The sequence below is a fragment of the Camponotus floridanus genome, unplaced genomic scaffold, assembly GCF_003227725.1.
Source record: "Camponotus floridanus strain SB8 unplaced genomic scaffold, Cflo_v7.5 scaffold16, whole genome shotgun sequence".
Classification (NCBI taxonomy): Eukaryota; Metazoa; Arthropoda; class Insecta; order Hymenoptera; family Formicidae; genus Camponotus; species Camponotus floridanus.
Genome location: NW_020229281.1, coordinates 2,286,820 through 2,306,315, shown reverse-complemented (window position 1 = coordinate 2,306,315; position 19,496 = coordinate 2,286,820). Strand labels below are relative to the sequence as shown.

Sequence of the window (19,496 nt, the reverse complement as noted above, 5' to 3'; positions counted from 1 at the left end):
TGCATATTTTTATTTTTACTAATAATAAAGATTTTTATATTCCTGGGACAATCTTTCAAAATAAAATATCTTTTAAATATATATATGATATTTATTATTAACAATTTTAACAAATGCTTATACTGAAAATCATATTTCATATATAAAATAAGCAAATATGTGCATAGAATATATTGTTTTTTTCTTATAAATTTATAAATATTAATATATTATATGTAAGAAAATATTTTTCAAAAATATGTGATTACATTGATGCAAATATATATTAACTTATAATATTGAACATTTGCTCTCTGCGCTGCTCTATATATTAACTCTGCATTATATAAAATTTTAATAAAAATAATTATATTTGTATTAATAAATATTACAGTTTAGATAGCAACAAACTATTTACACAAACTAAAATTGCATTCAACAAATGAATCCAATTTTATTATATTTGAGTAAACATTTGATTGTGTGTGCGAGAGATAAGTATGAAAAAATAGTAATTTATACTATCTATCATTTAATATTCGGAAGACAATTTAGAGCAAAGAAAGATATATTGTGAAGCAATGAATATCATTTAAGCAGATATAAATGATTATCACAATGTTTATAAAAAATAGAGAGCTTCTCAAAATTTCTGTGCTTTCAGTAACAAATGTAAGTTTCATCATATTTTTACAAGTGTATAATGTATTCGCTTAATGTATTTACATATTCTCGTTATATATAAAAATCATGGACTATCAAAAAGCAAAGACTATTTGTAAAGTATTTAAAGAATAGAATAGCGATACGTTTATGTGGATAATCTCACAATTAGTAAGATTTTATCCTGAGTGCGTGTCTTTGAGTCTCATTTTCATTTACATTGCGCGTAAAATAAGCTCTTTTATAAGCTTGTACAGGCCATTTGCGTTTCAATTTTCTTGAATTAAATATTAAAATGAATGGATCAATTCTCTTGTTCGAAGTACATGAAATCCTGAAACATGAAAGAATATTATGATGGACATATATGTTAAATATTAAAATATATATATTTATTTATACATATTTATTTATTAGTACTTAATTTTAATTTCTTTTTCACGCAATATTTAATTCATATATTTTCTCCTTTGTATTTTTGTTTCAAATAATTGATCGTTTGTGGTATTCTGGTAAGCGATACTCACTACAAGAAGAGACGCTCCCAACAGTAGGGCTTTTATCTTTACATCGAGATCGCGCGGGAAATTAATGCCAAAATTATCGGAAACGGTAAAAAATTCTCGACCAAAACCACTCCATTGCTTCTGGATCATGCCGACACGATGCTTATCATCTATGGATTTGACCTGCAAATTTAATCAAATTCAAGGATTCTTAACTCTTTTTTTGTGCAATTCGAGTCGCAAACATTCACTATATAACTAAATACTCTTCAAATTTAGCAAGTATGTGTCATATTTCTTATTATTCATTATATTAAGAACTTTTCATGAATTTTAAAAATCTTTTTTACTTCTCTTAGTTAAAAAAATCTATTCAATATATATATATATATATATATATATATATATATATATATATATATTGAATTAATAGTTAATAATTTGGCGAATAAATAAATAGTATAATATCAATTTTTACCATGCTATTTTCGAATATCAAATTTTAAATAGAAATTATTAACTTTTCATATAATCTACATTGATTAATAATCGATATAATCTAAAATAAAATTTTCGTAAAATTAGAAAAATTTAGAAGACACATATTTAGTAGGTTTGAAATTATAAGTACCTTAAAATTTACTTCAATACAGAAACGAATGATTGGTCCCTTTATCATTAACACTGGCTGGCCGGATGCATCGCGAATATAGAATATTGGTCGCCAGAGACTCCATTCTTGAGTAACGCTGCCTAGTAGAGTATTTCCAGAATAAACCTCTAAAATCTGCAATTATTTATTATTATTTCCGGAATAATAATAACTTTAATCATCTACTAATCAAACGCTAATTATAACAAGAAAAATATATAAATTATTCATTTTTTTAATTAAATATTCTAGTATTTTCATTTTTAAATAAAATTTATCATTATTATTTATTATAGAGATAATCTAAAGTTTTCTTTATTTAATCTTTTACAAAGATTGAATAGGAAATCGATATTGTCATTTTCTCCTTAGAGCATATTGATCGAATCCTTTGATAGTACGGGCGAACTTTTGTCAGAGCAGGCAGATGGTTTGCACGTGTGAAGAAACTTTGGCATACACAGGCCAGTAGTTCTCATGTCGCTTCTAAATATTACTTTTACATTTTAGTATTATCTTATTATTTCTTATATTATCTTTTCCCTATTCATATCTGTGAATTTTATAGATAAGCATTTGAGATTTTTCATAAATTTTATATTCAAAGTTTTATTAAAAGTTTTAAATATTTTTAATTAAAAAGTTTACTATTATGAATAATAGCACTCAATTTTTTTTTAAAAGAAAAATGCCCTTAAATTATTTTCATTACTTTTCCTATTAAGATATAATTAAAGAAATTTTAAAAATGAAAGCTATCAATAAATTTACACAAATAATATTTTTTTTCTTTCCTTAATAAATGTTATTATTTTGATAAAAATTGAGAAAGGATAATCGAAATTGTATTCTGATAATCAAATATTTCAAATTGAGTGTCATGATAGCGACGATCAACTAATTTTTCATGGAAAAACAAGTTTTGATTTGAACTTTCTCATAGGAATACAAGGTTGAAAAATCTCTTCTGATTATCTTTTCACTTTTTGCAAAATACTCTCTGCAGAAATACCAGTCATAATAGATACGTACATACAATAGAGAAAATCCTACCTGCAGATAGCAGGGACAGCAGCAACTGTCGCATCTGAAAGGACGAATCATACGCAGGATCTCTCGCCGATCTCGATCGTAGACACTGAATTCGCAAGAACGATACTTGCCCAAGCATAATCGCCAACAGATGCTCGATTCTTCGGCCACGTAAAACACTGTTTCACCACGGATATCCGTAACAGCGTACCTATTCTTAGTTTCCCACCCAGTAAAAACTGCCACCCAAAGAGATATAATACGAAATGTATATATATAATATCATAAAATGTAACATGTAATATATAATTATTAATGTATTTTTTCACTAACAATGACTAAAAAATAAGATATTATTTACATCGCGAATGTATTATAATATAATTCTCCGTAAGCATTATTTTTAATAATGCATTTTTACAGAATGAAAATATAATAATTGTATATATAATAATTATTTATGTTAATTATGTAGTTAATTTGTAGCTATACATGACATATTTATCATGGTATAAATATAAAAAAAATTTCTAATGAGAAATAAATTTATATGTGCTTCCATTTGCTTGAAAAGTTAGTCGTGAATGATGCTCTGGACGAGTTTTGCGGATCTCGAATACATGTATTCGCGCAAAGAACAGGATTTTATTTTTATCTTTCAATAAAGCCGAGTGCTCACCTTGAAGCAACTCAATTTTCTGGTTCACGAAAAGGTAATCAAGCTCCATAAGGTATTGCAAACCGGGTAGATATGTCGTACTCGGCGGCAGCCAGCCAGCTGAAAGAACAATGCTCGATAAGCAATAACGATCTATTATTTATTATTCGTAAATAATAATATTTCATGTAAATTTTTTAAGAGACATATATAAATATTCACCTAATCCTATAAAAAATGGTTATATCACGCATGCGTATAATAAATAAATTTATAAAATATGAAATTATGAAATATATTTGTGTGTAATTTGTAATTATTTTTTATCAGATTAGGTAAATAAAATGATAAATAAAAGGGATCTTTGATCAAGATTTATGAGTTTTATTCGAATAATGAGATTAATTGTCATTGATCGAAGTAACATATGTATATATATATATATATATACACAGAGTGCTTCGCGATAGACGTATAAAAAATCGCGAGATGCAATATAAAAAAAGAAACAAAAAAAGTCTTGACCTCTGTTCTTCCTCTGTAAGAAATCTGCTATAGCCTTTCCTTTTGGATTTATAATATTGTGCCCTCATGCTTTGAAGGACAGATCTTAGCTGCCTACGAATCCACTTCACTTTGATTTTCCACGAAGAGTCGAAGTATTCGGATTCCATTGTGTAAGATGCCGCATAATCACTTATCGAAATCGAAATTTGAATATTTATTTACCACTATTATTATCGAAATTTGATTATCGCCATTAGCCATATAAATTCTGTTCACGAATGCTTTGTAATTATTAACGGCGCGCATATAATTATCTAGAATAAAATTATTTATTTAAAAATCACTGGTTTATAATAGTCAGTAACTTCAGCAGTTTTCGCTTCAGATTCTCGTCTCTATTATTTTTGTTATTATAAATGGATTTCAAATTTTTCTTGTTCAACCTTGGCCACTGTTTTAATGTTTTCGTACTTTCAACTCAGAACTCGCGATTAACGTCATTTTTCAAAATTTTTGCCACTGTCATCCATCATTTCCGATCGTGATTATTATAATGTCGCGAAAATAATTGTTACTCCGAACTGAAACGTTTCTCAATAACGTTTGCGACTTATCAGAATTTATATTTCAGCTTTCTTCACCCTCGTCAAGACGAGCAAGAGATAAAACTTTTCCACGGTACCCTCGTTTCTTCCTATTTTCCTATTTTTTCATTTATCATTTCGAAGATAAACAATGTATGACGGAAAACAACATACAGAGTAATGTCGCGAAATACGTAACACAGAGTCGATATTTTTCCGATTATTGCGATTCACAGCAAAAAATTCAAGATTTATGTAATTCTCAAAGATTTTTCATTAAAATAAAAAGTTTTCCAGCCATCCATATAACATAATCGATCTCGCTTTCGATTTTTCCTTTTCACTCTCTTTCCTTCCCTCTCCTCTCGATATCTGGCAAGAGATATAGAAACCAGACAGGTAAGAGGCAAATAATGTACTGGTAGCGTCGAATGATCATATTATACGTCGTATCATTGCTTATCAGAATATTTCACAATTTAAACATGAAGAACACAACTCGTGCGATAAGAGGACAATATATACACGAAGGCCGAAAAATTCAGCGTCGTTTCAGTCACGAACGATAACGACGAATACGACGGCGAATGATGATATGGGACGATCAACACAGTCGCATACGACCATTATCTACTTAATACTGATCGTCACTCCCGGCCAACTATTACGTGAAACACCGTCCGTGGATCGTACTTCTGTCCTGGATCGAATGATCGCGACAACGCTACCATGCTCGAATTTCACGTGGCGAAGCACAATTGTAGAACAATACTGGATTAAGACATTGCCGATGGAGGAAATATCACGAAATATCGTCTTATCGTGAATTCTGTAATTAAGCGCAATCAGGTAGATGCGTTTCGTGATAATAGCATGTTTGTGGTAATCAATAATATCATATAATCCTTAATTAAGACTACACATATTATTTTGTAGAGATACAAATATTTCAAACGTATACAAAAACGAAATATACATATATGTACATTATTATATATGTGGTAATATTAATATTAGTTGTGATAATATTTAAATTATGATTAAAAAAAAATGAAACATATAGATTATGATATTGAGTCTTGTATAACTTGTGATTGGATTCGTCCAAAACGATATCGTGGATAAATTAGACAGCTGGATAAATTAGATAGTAATTTCCCACAGCTGGCGATAAAACTGTCACAACATCGCGGCTTGTAGGAGGAAATACAGTTCAATGTGTTTGAAAATAAATAAATTTTTTAATAAACATTCCTCGACGCAATTGTAAAATTACGTTAATTAAACAAAATTCTCTTATACTTTTATACTTTCTCTATTATTCTTATACTTTTTCTTATACTTTTCTTTTATATATTCTTACTAATAAAATGGAACGAGATTGATTAAGAAGTATAAGACAAAAATTGTTCGACGATGACGATCATTTAATCCAATATCGATGCTAATGATAACAAATAACTAGCATTCTTGCTCTTTAATTAACGTTAATATCTTAAGAATTCAAACAACTCTATTTTTACGCTAGCTAATTGCGATGTGAAGATGACGCCAGGAAATGCTAATCCTGTTAAGTGCCTCCCACGAATGCGGAATGCTGCCTCGGAGAATTTCCGGGTCAACTATATTTTCTTCCTTATCTAGATTCAAGCAAAAGACGAGAAAAGAGCAGAAAAACGCGATAATCAAGCCAAATTAACTACCGCCGTCGTGGTTGACCCTAAATATTAACGAGTTAATTGAAGAAGATTTTCATTCTCTCTCTCCCTCTCTCTCTCTCTCTCTCTCTCTCTCTCTCTCCCCCTCTCTGTAACATTTTATTTAGAATATACAATTACATATATTATGCATCTAATCTAGTCGAAATCACTAATTGAAATCCGCCTTCAAACGATTTAATTAAATCATTCCAGATTTCATAAACATAAATCTTCAGGCGTGATTGAATGAGTGTAATTGTAAGGTAATAATGTACAAAATCGTAAATTATACGGCTGTAGATATTAGAAGAGTCACTTTTGTGCTTAGATTCAACTTTAATCTCAAGGTACTGGAAAAAAAGATCTCGAACATCAAGAATCTTTGGCTCTTACCTGGTACTGGCATATTCGGTTGCAGTGGTGCTGTTGCGACCGACGGTTGCATTCCCACCCCCGGGGGAGAATATGGGGGTAGCGAGGGTAGCGGTGTTGGGTACTTTTGATCGTCCATTCTTCTTCTTCCGGCTCAACCTCGTCCCTCCCGCGCGCAGAGCAAACAAAACTTTCCAGGTCTACCAGCAGGATTTCAAATAAACTGTACCAGAGGAGAAATTTATCTAAAAAGTCGAAGAAAAGGTAAAAATGTGAGTCAGAAGCGATAGTGTATTAAGAAAGAAAATCCAAATACAAAATATTAGATATCTAAAAGATAATATTTTAAAAGAGAAAGAATATAAGATATAAAAAATTCCAACATGAAAAAAATATTTAAAATATCGCTATTTCAATCAGGGAAATGTTCTGATTTATAATTTATACCTTTTACATAAATTAATAAAATTAAATTAAAGGAAAAGATTAAAGATTAAATGTAATTATTAATAATGCAAATTATTAATATAATAAAACGAATCCCAATCCCTTTTTTTCAAATTAGAGAGAAAGAAAGAGAGAGGGAAAACAGAATTAATTTATATTAAATTAAAGGTATATATAGATGAAGAATATAAATGTAATTATTAATAATGCAAATTATTAATGTAATAAAACAGGTTTAAATCTCTTTTTTCAAATTGGAGAGAGAGAGAATGCTTGAGAATTAATATCAAAAATAATATCAAAATTTTATATCAAAAATATATAGATTCTCTGGGTCTTTGGATTTAAATAGTCTGAATTTTAGATGGTGTTTGTAACAGCTCTTCTTGTAAAGAATTCCGACTAGCTTTGAAATTACGCAAACACGTCGAAAATAAAATTCTCTATTTTAAATAAAAATAAGATTAAAAAATTAATGTTTGCATCTCTACCGACGGAGAAGATCCATCAAAAAGTTCTAGTTCCCGAACAAGTCAATTGATGGCAGAGGCTGCTTGTTCACGTACGATACTCGTTCGCATATATATATATGCGATACTGTTTACGTTGTTGAAATTGTAGGGTCATCGTCCCTGCCGCGCTCGCGGTATTCGCCTCTTAAAGGTCATTGTAACGCATATGTATGCATGTAATATGCATGTATACGCATGCGGTCACATGTATGAAATGTATAGAAGATCTCGAGTGTCATTGATAAAACTTTTTCTCTCGTCATTGATAACCATCCTTTGTTTCACAATTTGTTACGCTTAAATTGGTAGCAGTACAGTCATTGATTGCTAAAATATTTTTGGAAGATTTCCTTGATTATTATTTATAGAGACAGAATCTCATGATAAAGAGAATAAATTTTTTTATTTAAATAATTCCGTGAAAAAGAGTGGCTCTTATCATTTTTCTTCTCTTTAATCTGGGATGTTTGTCACGCATAATTCGGAGAAATCAACAGGAAAGCTTGGGAGATTTTTATACAAAATATTTTAGAATAGAAATCTATTCTTATTAAATATACACTGAGAAAAATATCCGGTGGAAAAGTAACAAACGGATATTATACCGGTCACTTTAATCGGAAAAAAAGAAACCGGTCAGATATCCTATCAGAAAATATCGATCGATCGGATATCTGATCAGAAAGTTCAAAATTCGGAACTTTCCGATCAGATATCCGATTAAAGCGATCGGTATAATATCCGTTCGTTATCTTTTCATCGGACAATTTTCTCAGTGTATATATCACTACCAATTGTTATATTTTTATATTTTAGAGACTCACACTTAATATCTATTCTTAATATAGTACGCAAGAACGACACAAATTGCTTATATATCTATTTAGAAATTAATATTTTTATAATAAATATATGTTAAAAATTAAAATATAAAATGTAAATCATTCAGAACAAGGAACTTTATGGAATATTGAATTAAAATGTAGAATATATTTAATTGCACTTTTACAAGATTGCTTGCATTCTTGTGACTCAATCAATCATGAATTGTTACTTAAAAATAAAATCAAGTCAGTTGTTATATAAAATTATTTCACTCTGAAGAATCATTAATTATTGTGGAATTTATGGAAGATAATCAGAGATTAAATTCTTAAAAGCGAGCGCAATGACCATTATCAATACTTTGCTTTACAATAGTTGATTATCATGAATTATCATGAATTTATTATATCTTTATTATATCTAAATTATTTTTAATTGTTTACTGTTCAATACATTCGTCAAAGAATTTATATATCTGAGTAATGTATTAGATTAAAGTTCGTATAATGTTATTAAAATATTTTTATATGTTACGCATGATTATTTAGAATTTTTTATATATTATATATATATTATATTGTGTATTATACGTATTATGTGTATAATCGAAATTTTTATATAAAAGTGAACAATTATTTAATTATAAATTATCTTTCTCATATTAAGCAAAAAAATTTATACTGAAAATATAAATAAGTTATTAAATCGAGTAAAGTATTTCATAAGCAAGATGAGGAAAAACTGCAATTTACAAGAATCGTTTTTTATGAATTATTTTTATACCGGAATTATAACGGAATTCTGTTGCATCGTAAATCACTGAAGCAAGACGAAATCGCCAGGTTGCCTACGTCACTGGACGTGCCCCACGTGAGCATTATATCGGATCGTACTACTTTTTAACAGCCTTGAATAAAGGTTTTGTAAAGCAAGATGTCACGCGTCTGCAAATGAAATCCGTGTTTATATTGGACCCATGATCAATATCGACGTTGAGATTCCCGAAGAATTATTTGACTACGATTAAATTTTAAATTTTATATTTTAAGTTTTCTCTTTAGAGATATATCCTGAATTTTATATATATATTGTAATTTTATATATATATAAAATACTAAGTTACATATACTATTTTTCAATAAATTTTATTAATTGTAACGTTTCATTAAAAAATGAACAAAAATATATAAATAAATAATATAAATATAAATAAGTAAAAAGAATATAAAAAAAGATATAAATTCTACTTGTGTGTGCTATTTTAAATAATATCTTATTAATTCAATATTTTCGAACGGAATGTAAATGTCAAAATATAGACCAAAGAGACTTAAATATTCTTTCAAAAAATGTTTAAATTAACAATTTTTTTGAATTACATGATTCTATGATTTTATGCATGTGAATGTAGGTCAAATCGATATCATTTCATTGTGTGTGCCGTATATTATTTATACGATATATAACATAATAAATTCCTAATTCTAAAATTTATTAATTTATTAATTTATTAATTTTTTGTTTTTGATAATAATAGTTTAAGATAAATATAATAACGAAGACTAACTTCCTCTACGTGAATCTGATGCTAATTAAAGATAACAATATCAGGGACAATGCTCTTCATCTCGTTCGTAAAGTGTGTGTCATTTCAACAAACACTTTAATCTCCATATTGACTCGTGTCCTTCACGTACGCGATCCAAACTGTGATTATATACTTTGAATATCGAGAAACCAGTCGATTTGAGATTCATATGACTCATGCCCTTTTCAAACTATCACCCAGTCGTTCCGTGTTTTGTCGCAGTTCCTCTTAAAAGTCGCTCTTTAACTTATCCGAGGCGTCCATCGATCATCGCTTATTATGAATGTGACCCCGTAAACTATTATATTACCTCACCTATATTCGTTATCAAAGAATAAACGCCTCGATAATATCCTCGTGTGTATCTGTAATTGGAATCGACGAGAAGAAAAGAGAGATACGAATTGCAATTACATCTCGAAAATGGGAATTCGCTAAATGCGCCCAATCTATGAAATATCCAAGGACTGATAAAACTCTCGCGCGCAGTCAAATGTATGTCAAGAATGCTTCTCAATCATTTTTTTGATGTTTGTTAAAGTAATTCTCGTACAAATACTATATCAAATATTATACTTGAATTACACATTATTTAGATAATTATGTAATGAAATTTTTATGATTGAAAGATGAAAAAATTCTAGCGATGAAGCAAACAAAGAAAGATTTTATTCATCAAATATAATTTTGAAATTTAATTCTATCTTAACAAAGATTTCATTGAAAGACTTCAAGAGTTATAATTAACTTATAATTAAAATTAAATTCAGTGATTAACTAGAATATTAAAAGAGAGCTTGCAATAAATGATTCGCTTATGAATTTTTCACTAAAAAAGAGACTTTAATTATAAAATTTGTTTAAAAAAAATATTTAAATATGTCTGAAACTTTTAGATGTTTATGAAGGTACCGCATTTTTGACATATTTTTCATTCGGGCGGAGGGAAAGATTTCGAGTTGAACAAACGTTTCGATGCATTGCTCAATTATGTACACTTTCATCGATGATGTCATCCGTTCTCATGTGTGCGAGGAGAGACTGCGTCTCGCATACCGCAAGGTCGCGGGACCGAATCAGGATTGACCCTTCGTTTTTTCGAGCACCCGTTTCTTCCCTTCTTCTCTTGAATTATAAGTTTATAAAAAAATTATTGCAATTTTAAAATATATTATCACTCACAAGTATTTATTAAGCTTTTATTTTGCAGAATTTAAAATTATTTTTCTACAAGATAATAAAGGATGACAAGGTGATGATTTTTCATGCAAAAAAATATAAAATACGGAATAAAATTACCTCAATTATTATTATTTAAAATTAATAATATATTTATGCTTTTTTAAATGATGTGAAATTTTAATTTAAATAAATTTTTTTTCTTGTTTGTTTCAAACTTGTTGTATATAAAATACAGTCAAATAATTTTCTTCCTTTTGTTTAAATGGGTAACACAGTAATAATCAAAATTAGTGCGTTCTAGAATGAATAATCTTGAATGAAGTACTTATGATTTAAGAGTGGCAATGTATTTTATCACACGCGCGTGTGTGTCGCTTCATTATTATAATGTCACGTTTATTCCGACTGACCTGATCTGATATTTCGAGAGACATGGTGAAAAAAAAAGTTAACCGCTATGAAAATGTCACGTGAAAGCACAGTTGCAATCGCACCTACTCGTTTTAAGCGGTAGAAATTATTTTGTGTATATGCACACAGATGCGCGCTACACGTACCCAAAAGAGCAGATAATATATGATAGATACGATAATAATATGTACTTCCGGTTTTATGGAAAGGAGATAGAGAATAAAAGCAAAAAACACGTTGCTCTTTAACGAGCGCCTCTTTAGCATCTCATCTATATTTATCATCAGCACCGATATATTCTAACAATAAGTGTCAGCGATATTGCAAAATCAAAGTTCGCGTGACTGATCCGAAGCGATGAAATTTCAAGCAATAACGTAATCAAGATCTTATTAAATTCGACATAATTCATTAAGCTCTCGGATCTCGTAAGTAGAATAAAAATTCACGATATTATCTTTAAAAATCTTAGAGATAGACTGTCGGTTTCAAGTTGATGGGAAATCTCTTTGAAATTAGACGTCAAAGATAAAATAATATAAATAATTAATGAAATAATATATAACAAATAAAATAATAAATAATATAAAATCAATAATTAATATTTCATTATTTAATACTAATATAAACGAAATAAAAATTTCTAAGAGGCGCTCATGAAAATGTCATTAAAAATTCGTCGCATTATCAGGGATAGTGCGAAAAAGCTTCATTACAAATTGGACGCAGTGTTTGCGTATTGTTCGCGCGAAAAGCGTTTGCGATTAGAAGCACGATCTTTGCACTCACGTGGAAGAATGGCGCGTGAACGGACGTCGAAAACGGGGATCCGGGCGACGGAACGAACTAACGGGCAAACTGGCAACGAAACAACGGAAAACAAGCGTGCCTTGTATTACAGCACTGCGCGTGTCCTCCGACTTCCCGTCCTAAGCACTGCCAATTTTACGTCGACCTATTTCGAGGTGTACATCTACTTGCGATTCTCGATGCGCTCACGCGTCGGATTTCACTTCAGCCTGCAGTCTATTGTGTTTTCAGCATTTTAAAACGGAATAAGTGTAAAGAACGAAGGGGGGGAAGAAAACGAGGAAGGAAGTAGGAAAGAGACGAGAGGGGATTAAAAGGTAAAATGCAGGAAATGTAATACCTAATGAAAAAACGATCAGTATACATATAGCGAACAAATCCTACTATAATAAATGATAACAAATAATAGATGAAAGATCAATTTTTACTTTATTATTATTATTTTGATGTATACACTTAATAATTTAAAATTAATTACGGCTAATAATTCCCTATTATTTATTATTCATGATTATTTTATTAAATTATTAAATGTATACAATAAAATTGTCATACAAGTAAAAATTGATACGATTAATAAATAAATTATATGCATAATATTGTATGCATAATATATAATAATATAATAATAATAATAATATAGTTTAATAATAATAATATAGTAATGAGAGATTATTAAGATAATTTAGATAATTTATTTATATCATATTTATAATTTATTTATATTTAGATAATTTATTAAGATAATTATATAAGAAAATCTGAAATTAACAAAAAAGGAATTTTTTTTAAAGAATTCTATCACACACACACACACACATCTGAATGATTGATGATTGTGTCCACATCTTTAAAAATATACTGCAGTTGTAAGTGAAGCAAGAGGTGAAGCAAAGATTCGATTAAAAATTATCTCATTAATTAAAATGTCATGCATTAATCTTCATATCTCTCTCTGTCTCTTTTTATCTATTTCTATCTCTATTTCTCTTTAACTTTCATGAGACTGCGTTATCACACGACCGACATTCATGGAAATTATTCGTCAGTGTGAATTCGTCATCGAGGATAATTCGTAATGCGAGATGAATCAGTTATTCGATGATTATGATAGTCGAGTATGTTAAGCGAGAAGAAAGTAATCGTGTGTAGTTCGCGATTAGACTAAAAACGTCAGCCTACGCCGAAACCTATCAAAGTAGAACGTTCGATACGAAGAGACTTGGAGATTTTATACAGTTTTATATTTAATTGGGATGACGAATATTTTGTAATATAGCTTTGTGTTCTTTCAACGGAAATCAAAAGGTACATTAAATATACTATTATTTATTATATATTATATTATCATATAATTTTTATTATTATATATTATATTATATTATATATTATTTATTATATTATTATATATTTCCTTCTCTCTCTTCACATTTTTCACTTCCCTCTCTCTTCACTTTAATAGATTTATATTTCCCTAGAAAGAAAATCGTCTTGAAATTGAAAGAACTATATGTGCGCTTTTTATAAAGCTCTACGTCACAATTCATCTGTGATGCACCCGAGTTGCACAGTGTAAATTACTCATTAAAACGCTCATTGTTATAATGTTTTCATGCTCGTAGTGCACTATTTCAAGTAGTACTTAGAAAATTATACTAGTGCAATTCTGTAAATGAAAGATCAATTAACCTGTTTATTCCGCAGAAAATATGCCGTGTATGCATATATATATGTGTACATACAAACACATATTACACATATATTACACATATATTATTAAAATCACGAATCTTTAATACCATATATTTCCATCGATTATTTATCAATGGGCATGTGACTCGCTTAAAATTCTCATTCATTTTGGAGATATCATAGTATGCATGGTACTGTTTACGCCTAATATAATCCTGGCATCACTTACAAGTAAACGCATACACGCGACGTCGACATATGAATACACAGCCTATATCATATTCTAAAACAACTGCAACGAAATACGACTCACTCGGTTGCTCCTTACATGAGTTTGCAAGGTCGTGGATAGCGTTGTCTGGCAGATAAGAGAGAGTGACACTCGCATCCAGCGGTGAAGGGTGACTCCTCCCTGGATCGTTTTCCTCACTTCGCCGGGAATCGCGAATCTGTCCCTTCTACGTATATGCCTCGTTCTGCACTCGCGGATAGATCCTGGAGGAGAAAATAAGAGAGCAAAGGATCATTAATATATGAAATATAGCTGATGGCATCACAATCTGCCTAATCTTATCATCTATTCAATCTTATCTTTTATCTAATCTTAGTTGTTTTCCAAGGAGAAAATTAAGTAACACCAGAAGTGCGAAAAGTGTAACTGAAAATAACAACTTGCGGTCATTCTGGCGGTCGCGCCATTATTGGTCAGATTTCAGGTCGACCAATCAGCTCGCGTTCGCTGAAGATGCGTCTTGAAGTCTACGGCTTTTCCTGATGAACGTAAAATTTATTGTCGTTCATTATTATTAAAAAATAGTTTTATATCTTACCTTATTCTCTCTCACTTTTTAGGGTGATCTAAACACAGAGATTTAAAAAATATTATATACTATATAATTGTACATACATCTACCGAGTCGTTTCTTGAAAGATGTCAATTATATGGTACTCGCAAAAATCGCCAAAAAATGAAATTAAAGATGCAATACGAATCAATAATATTATTTTTAAGAAATTATTAAATTTCATGTACTAATAAACATTATTCTAAATCGTTATTATACAAATTACATCAAAGATTTTCCGAAATAAAGTAACTGATTCATACCTTGCAGAGAGAACAAAAAGTGCGATACATTCCCCGCGACGCGGAGGAGAGAAGAGGGAGACAAAATGGAGGCTAATTCGCGCGTGACATCTAGCATACGCGCGTAGTCGATGACCCATCGACTTGACGTTCGTTCGAAGAGTAGTCTAGCGGCGGCGATAAGATGGTGGCATCGCTCACGTCAGATCTGCATGGTGAACGCGCGGGACGCGAGGTGGGGATGAAGGGGAGGGCAGGTAGAGGAGAGGAAGCAGACAAGAAAATGACAGCGACGGCCACGGGAAGAGAGAAGAGAGACGGGAACGGACGAAAAGACAGGTAGGCGGGCGGACCAGAGCCGAGAGAGCGAGTGTGTTGTCGCCGTTTCCATGTACGTGCTCACGTATAAAGCGCGCGGTGTCGGGCCCTGATGTCATGTCCTCGCGTAGCCGCGTAATATCGTGGCAGCCTTGCAACGAGGCGACGCAGGTCGATTCTCGATTCGTCGTGATCCGTCTCGCCGCTTCTCGCTCGACAGTTCCGACTCGGTGTAACTCTTATCGTCGATGCCTTTGTTCGCGGCCGGACGGAGGAGGACCGGCGCGGATTGTCCTCGCGATGAGGCAAGGACGAGGAGGACGACGGGGGCGATGACGAGGGGAGCCTCGTTTCTTTAGCCTGGCTGGTAGGTGAAGTGCTCGAGTGTGTACTCTGTGCTGGCGAGAGAAGGTGCGATAATCTGTCTCACTCCAGTCTCTATTCTCTTTCTCTGTCTATCTGTGTGTGTCTTCTCTGCTTATCTCGAGTGAACCTACCCCGACGCGGTCCTGGACACGTCCAAAAGGTGAAGGAGGCGACGACATCGCCGACAACTAAGTCGATGACGATGACGTGTGGCTCATTCTGGCCTTTGACCTTAGAATGCACACCGTGTTCGATTTTCTCACGAGCTTATCAATTTATTACACGTTTATTGTTATTATATAATATATTGGAAATTATTTTTCTTCGCGAAATATTCAAAAGATTATTATGCGATTGAGAATACTCTTCGTGCTTTTTCAGAATATCTCGTCTAAAAATTGTTAATATTACAGTTTTCATCGTGTTAATATCGGCAGTTTTATTTTGAAATAAAAAATACGGATTTTTTAAATTAATTCTTGAAAAAGAAACGAACTGTACCACTTTTAGACCTCGTTCGGTTCTACTCTTCTGGTTATCCAATCTGGTTACAAAAACCATGATTCCAGCGTCGATATTTATGCGTCCGATGTCGAGGGGTACACAGTTTTCGCCGAAATCTTTGATCCAATCATCGATGATTATCATGGTGGCTTCAAGAAGACGGACAAACATCCGCCCAAGGACTTTGGCGATGTCCATTCCTTCGGCAACCTCGACCCTACTGTAAGTTTTTTCGACATTTATTATTAGGATTATATTTCACATAAAAACAAAAAATAGATTATATACTGTTAATATCTTCAAATTTTATAACTTTCTGTTTCTTGCTCCTTATAGGGTACATCGTGTCGACTCGCGTGCGATGCTGCCGCTCCTTGGACGGATATCCATTCAATCCATGCTTGACCGAGGCCCAGTATAAGGAGATGGAAGAGAAAGTATCTAGCACGTTGTCTGGTCTCGGCGGCGAATTGAAGACACTTTTTATCCGCTCACTGACATGAGCAAGGAAGTGCAACAAATGCTGATCTACGATCATTTCCTCTTCAAAGAAGACGATCGTTTCCTCCAGGCAGCGAATGCTTGTCGTTTCTGCCCTACTGGACGCGGCATCTTTCACAACGACGACAAGACCTTAGTCTGGGTCAACGAGGAAGACCATCTCCGCATCATTTCGTTGCAGATGAGTGGTGATCTTGGACAGGTAAATCTATTTAGAAACTATAATTTAAATTAGATAAAGATATATTTTTGTCCTTTTTTTCGCAATATATGAATTTTTTCGATATATTTTACTTGTGGGACCATCATAATTGTTGGCCAATTAACAAATTGAAGTATTTAAAAGCATCTATGACTATTAAACATTTATAAAAATTCATACATTCCAGAAAATATTTCATAATTTGATGAAAAGTTTGTTTTGGCTAAATTTTGAGATGTTAAATAATATCAAATAATCATTATTCTTTGTTAAAAAACGGAAGGATCTGAGTCACCGTCAAATTCAATTTATTAATGTTATAACGCTTGGTGACGGTGGTGAATGAGTTCGAGAAGCGGCTGCCGTTCTCGCACAACGATCGCTTCGGCTTCCTGACCTTCTGCCCTACGAACTTAGGCACGACGGTGCGCGCCTCGGTGCATATCAAGGTGCCGAAACTTGCGGCGAACAAGGCCAAGCTTGAGGAAGTCGCGGCCAAGTACAATCTACAGGTGCGCGACACCCGGGACCGAGAGTGGCATCTACGATATCTCCAACAAGCGCCGCCTCGGTCTTACCGAGTACCAAGCTGTGAAGGAGATGAACGACGGCATCGCCGAGCTCATCAAGCTCGAGGTCAGCCTCTAAATCCATCCGCCCTCTAAATTCATCCCCTCGTATTCGTTTACACTCCTCCATCGTAGCCCCCGTCGGATGCCACGCTGTATTACGCTGCATCACGCTGAAATTTGTATCTTTGACATAAGAATTTTATTCGAGAATGAATCGCGAGAGAGACCGATTTGGAGAATCATTTGTGACGATAATTTAATGCCATTGCGGTCTTCAGTCATTTCTGTATTATATATATTAATATTATAATCACTCTAATATCATAGTATTAATATATAAGAGCGGAAAAGTTCCATGATGTTGTTAGATAATCGTCTTAAATCAATTCCTATATATTTATTCTCGTTATCTGTTCTTCAGAAGGAAATTCTCATGTTGTAGGTACAGTCCATTAGCGCTGTCTAATCGTATGATATAAGTTGCTCGCGCTGTGATATCCATGCATGTACCTCCTTTTTGTAGCGTATATTTTTTAGCATCATTTAATAAAAGGAAATTAGTTTGAGATAATGTTATACATATATATAATATGTATAATTATAGTAAAGTTTATATATATTACATTGAGAAGAGAATTAAAATCCCTAGGAAGAAAAAGTAAATTTATTTTATTTGTTGAATTCTCTTTTATTAATTTCTAATTTTTTTTTGTAAATCTGAAAATTGAAACAAATATATTTTTGCGAGAGGTAATAAAAGAAAGTGCTATAAAAAGGAAAAGGCTATAGAGCAGCTTGCTTCGTACTCTGCGCGTTGTATTTGACAGTATTTTAATTTCGTTCAATTGTTCCTTTTTTTGTTTTTAATACGTAATTTCGAAAAATCGAGAAATATTCTCGTGGCAACATTCGTTCGCGATTCTCTCGTTTCGTTCTTTTTTTTGTCGCAATCGCACTATTATATTCGTTACAGATGATGCATAGTTCTGCGCGTTTCTACACACTTAGTAGTGTTCTAGTGCTAGTTCCCGCAATTCGTCGTGACTGTCTATTAAATGAAAGATAATAAGGAAGAAGAAAGTAGAAAGAAGTCGTCCCTGTTTAAGAAATATTCGTTCGCCGACGATTTTTAATTGTCCATTTTGCGATCTTTATGGAACATCGAGGATCGAGTGTACTGTTTTTCAGTGCTCTGCGGTTTTCTAGTCTGCGGATGATGGTGCGACATTCACATGTTTTTTCATTCTGTTTTTTACCACACGAGAGATCGAAGAGAACATCTGGGCGACGGATATTACGCACTAAAAACACAGGCGAGTAAGCGCTGCGACATATTATAGAAACAGTGTACTATGAACCGATTCGACAAGATGTACGATGAGAATGCAAGTATTGAGACACGAAAATAAAAAGACATAGATATTATGTATATCATTGTGTATTTTATTTTCTCTCGATCTTATTTCTGATTTATATTTTATATGAAAGAACATGAAGACACACTTGATAAAATCTTAAATTTTATCCGTTTAAACTTGATTTTCTCTTGAAGAGAGAAAGATTATAATGCTTCATTATATATTTTTAATTCATCATCTATTAGACGAGAGTATAAAACGAATACTTATATTCTATTATATTCTATTATATTCTATGATATTCTTTCTTTTAATTTATATCTAAGAATTTACTCTAATCTATCTTTTTACATCTATTTAATATATAATATTTAATTAGCAATAAATATTACATTTCTTTGAATCGTCTGGCATTCCAATTTTTATAATAAACAATAATAAATCCGTTATTAAAAAAAATATTTATTT

The 19,496-nt window shown here is 31.8% G+C and overlaps 1 protein-coding gene and 1 pseudogene across 3 annotated transcripts; one reads left to right on the top strand and one right to left on the bottom strand.

Annotated features, from left to right (window-relative positions):
* Positions 1–264: 264 nt before the first annotated feature.
* On the bottom strand, positions 265–14,759 carry LOC105255843 (phospholipid scramblase 1). 3 transcript variants are annotated; one of them, XM_025407014.1, is made up of 7 exons: positions 14,434–14,759; positions 6,675–6,898; positions 3,512–3,610; positions 2,854–3,071; positions 1,780–1,935; positions 1,170–1,331; positions 265–976 (listed from the first exon to the last, which is right to left on the bottom strand). In XM_025407014.1, exons 2-7 carry the CDS (start codon positions 6,790–6,792, stop codon positions 947–949), a joined length of 783 nt encoding a protein of 260 aa, XP_025262799.1. In that variant the 5' UTR covers positions 6,793–6,898; positions 14,434–14,759; the 3' UTR covers positions 265–946. The 3 variants fall into 3 exon arrangements, with proteins under 3 accessions (XP_025262799.1, XP_025262801.1, XP_025262800.1); XM_025407016.1 differs by having other exon boundaries at positions 14,449–14,759; XM_025407015.1 differs by lacking the exon at positions 14,434–14,759 and adding an exon at positions 12,408–12,660.
* Positions 13,514–19,099, top strand: LOC105255858 (annotated as a pseudogene).
* Positions 19,100–19,496: the final 397 nt, after the last annotated feature.

Bases quoted from the DNA above. Each gene is read 5' to 3' on its own strand.
- LOC105255843 (XM_025407014.1), bottom strand. From the start codon at position 6,792: ATGGACGATCAAAAGTACCCAACACCGCTACCCTCGCTACCCCCATAT. The intron at 3,611-6,674 runs GTAAGAGCCAAA...TTGTTCTTTCAG, and splicing joins ACCGAATATGCCAGTACCAG to CTGGCTGGCTGCCGCCGAGT. The intron at 977-1,169 runs GTGAGTATCGCT...TTCATGTTTCAG, and splicing joins TGGGAGCGTCTCTTCTTGTA to GATTTCATGTACTTCGAACA.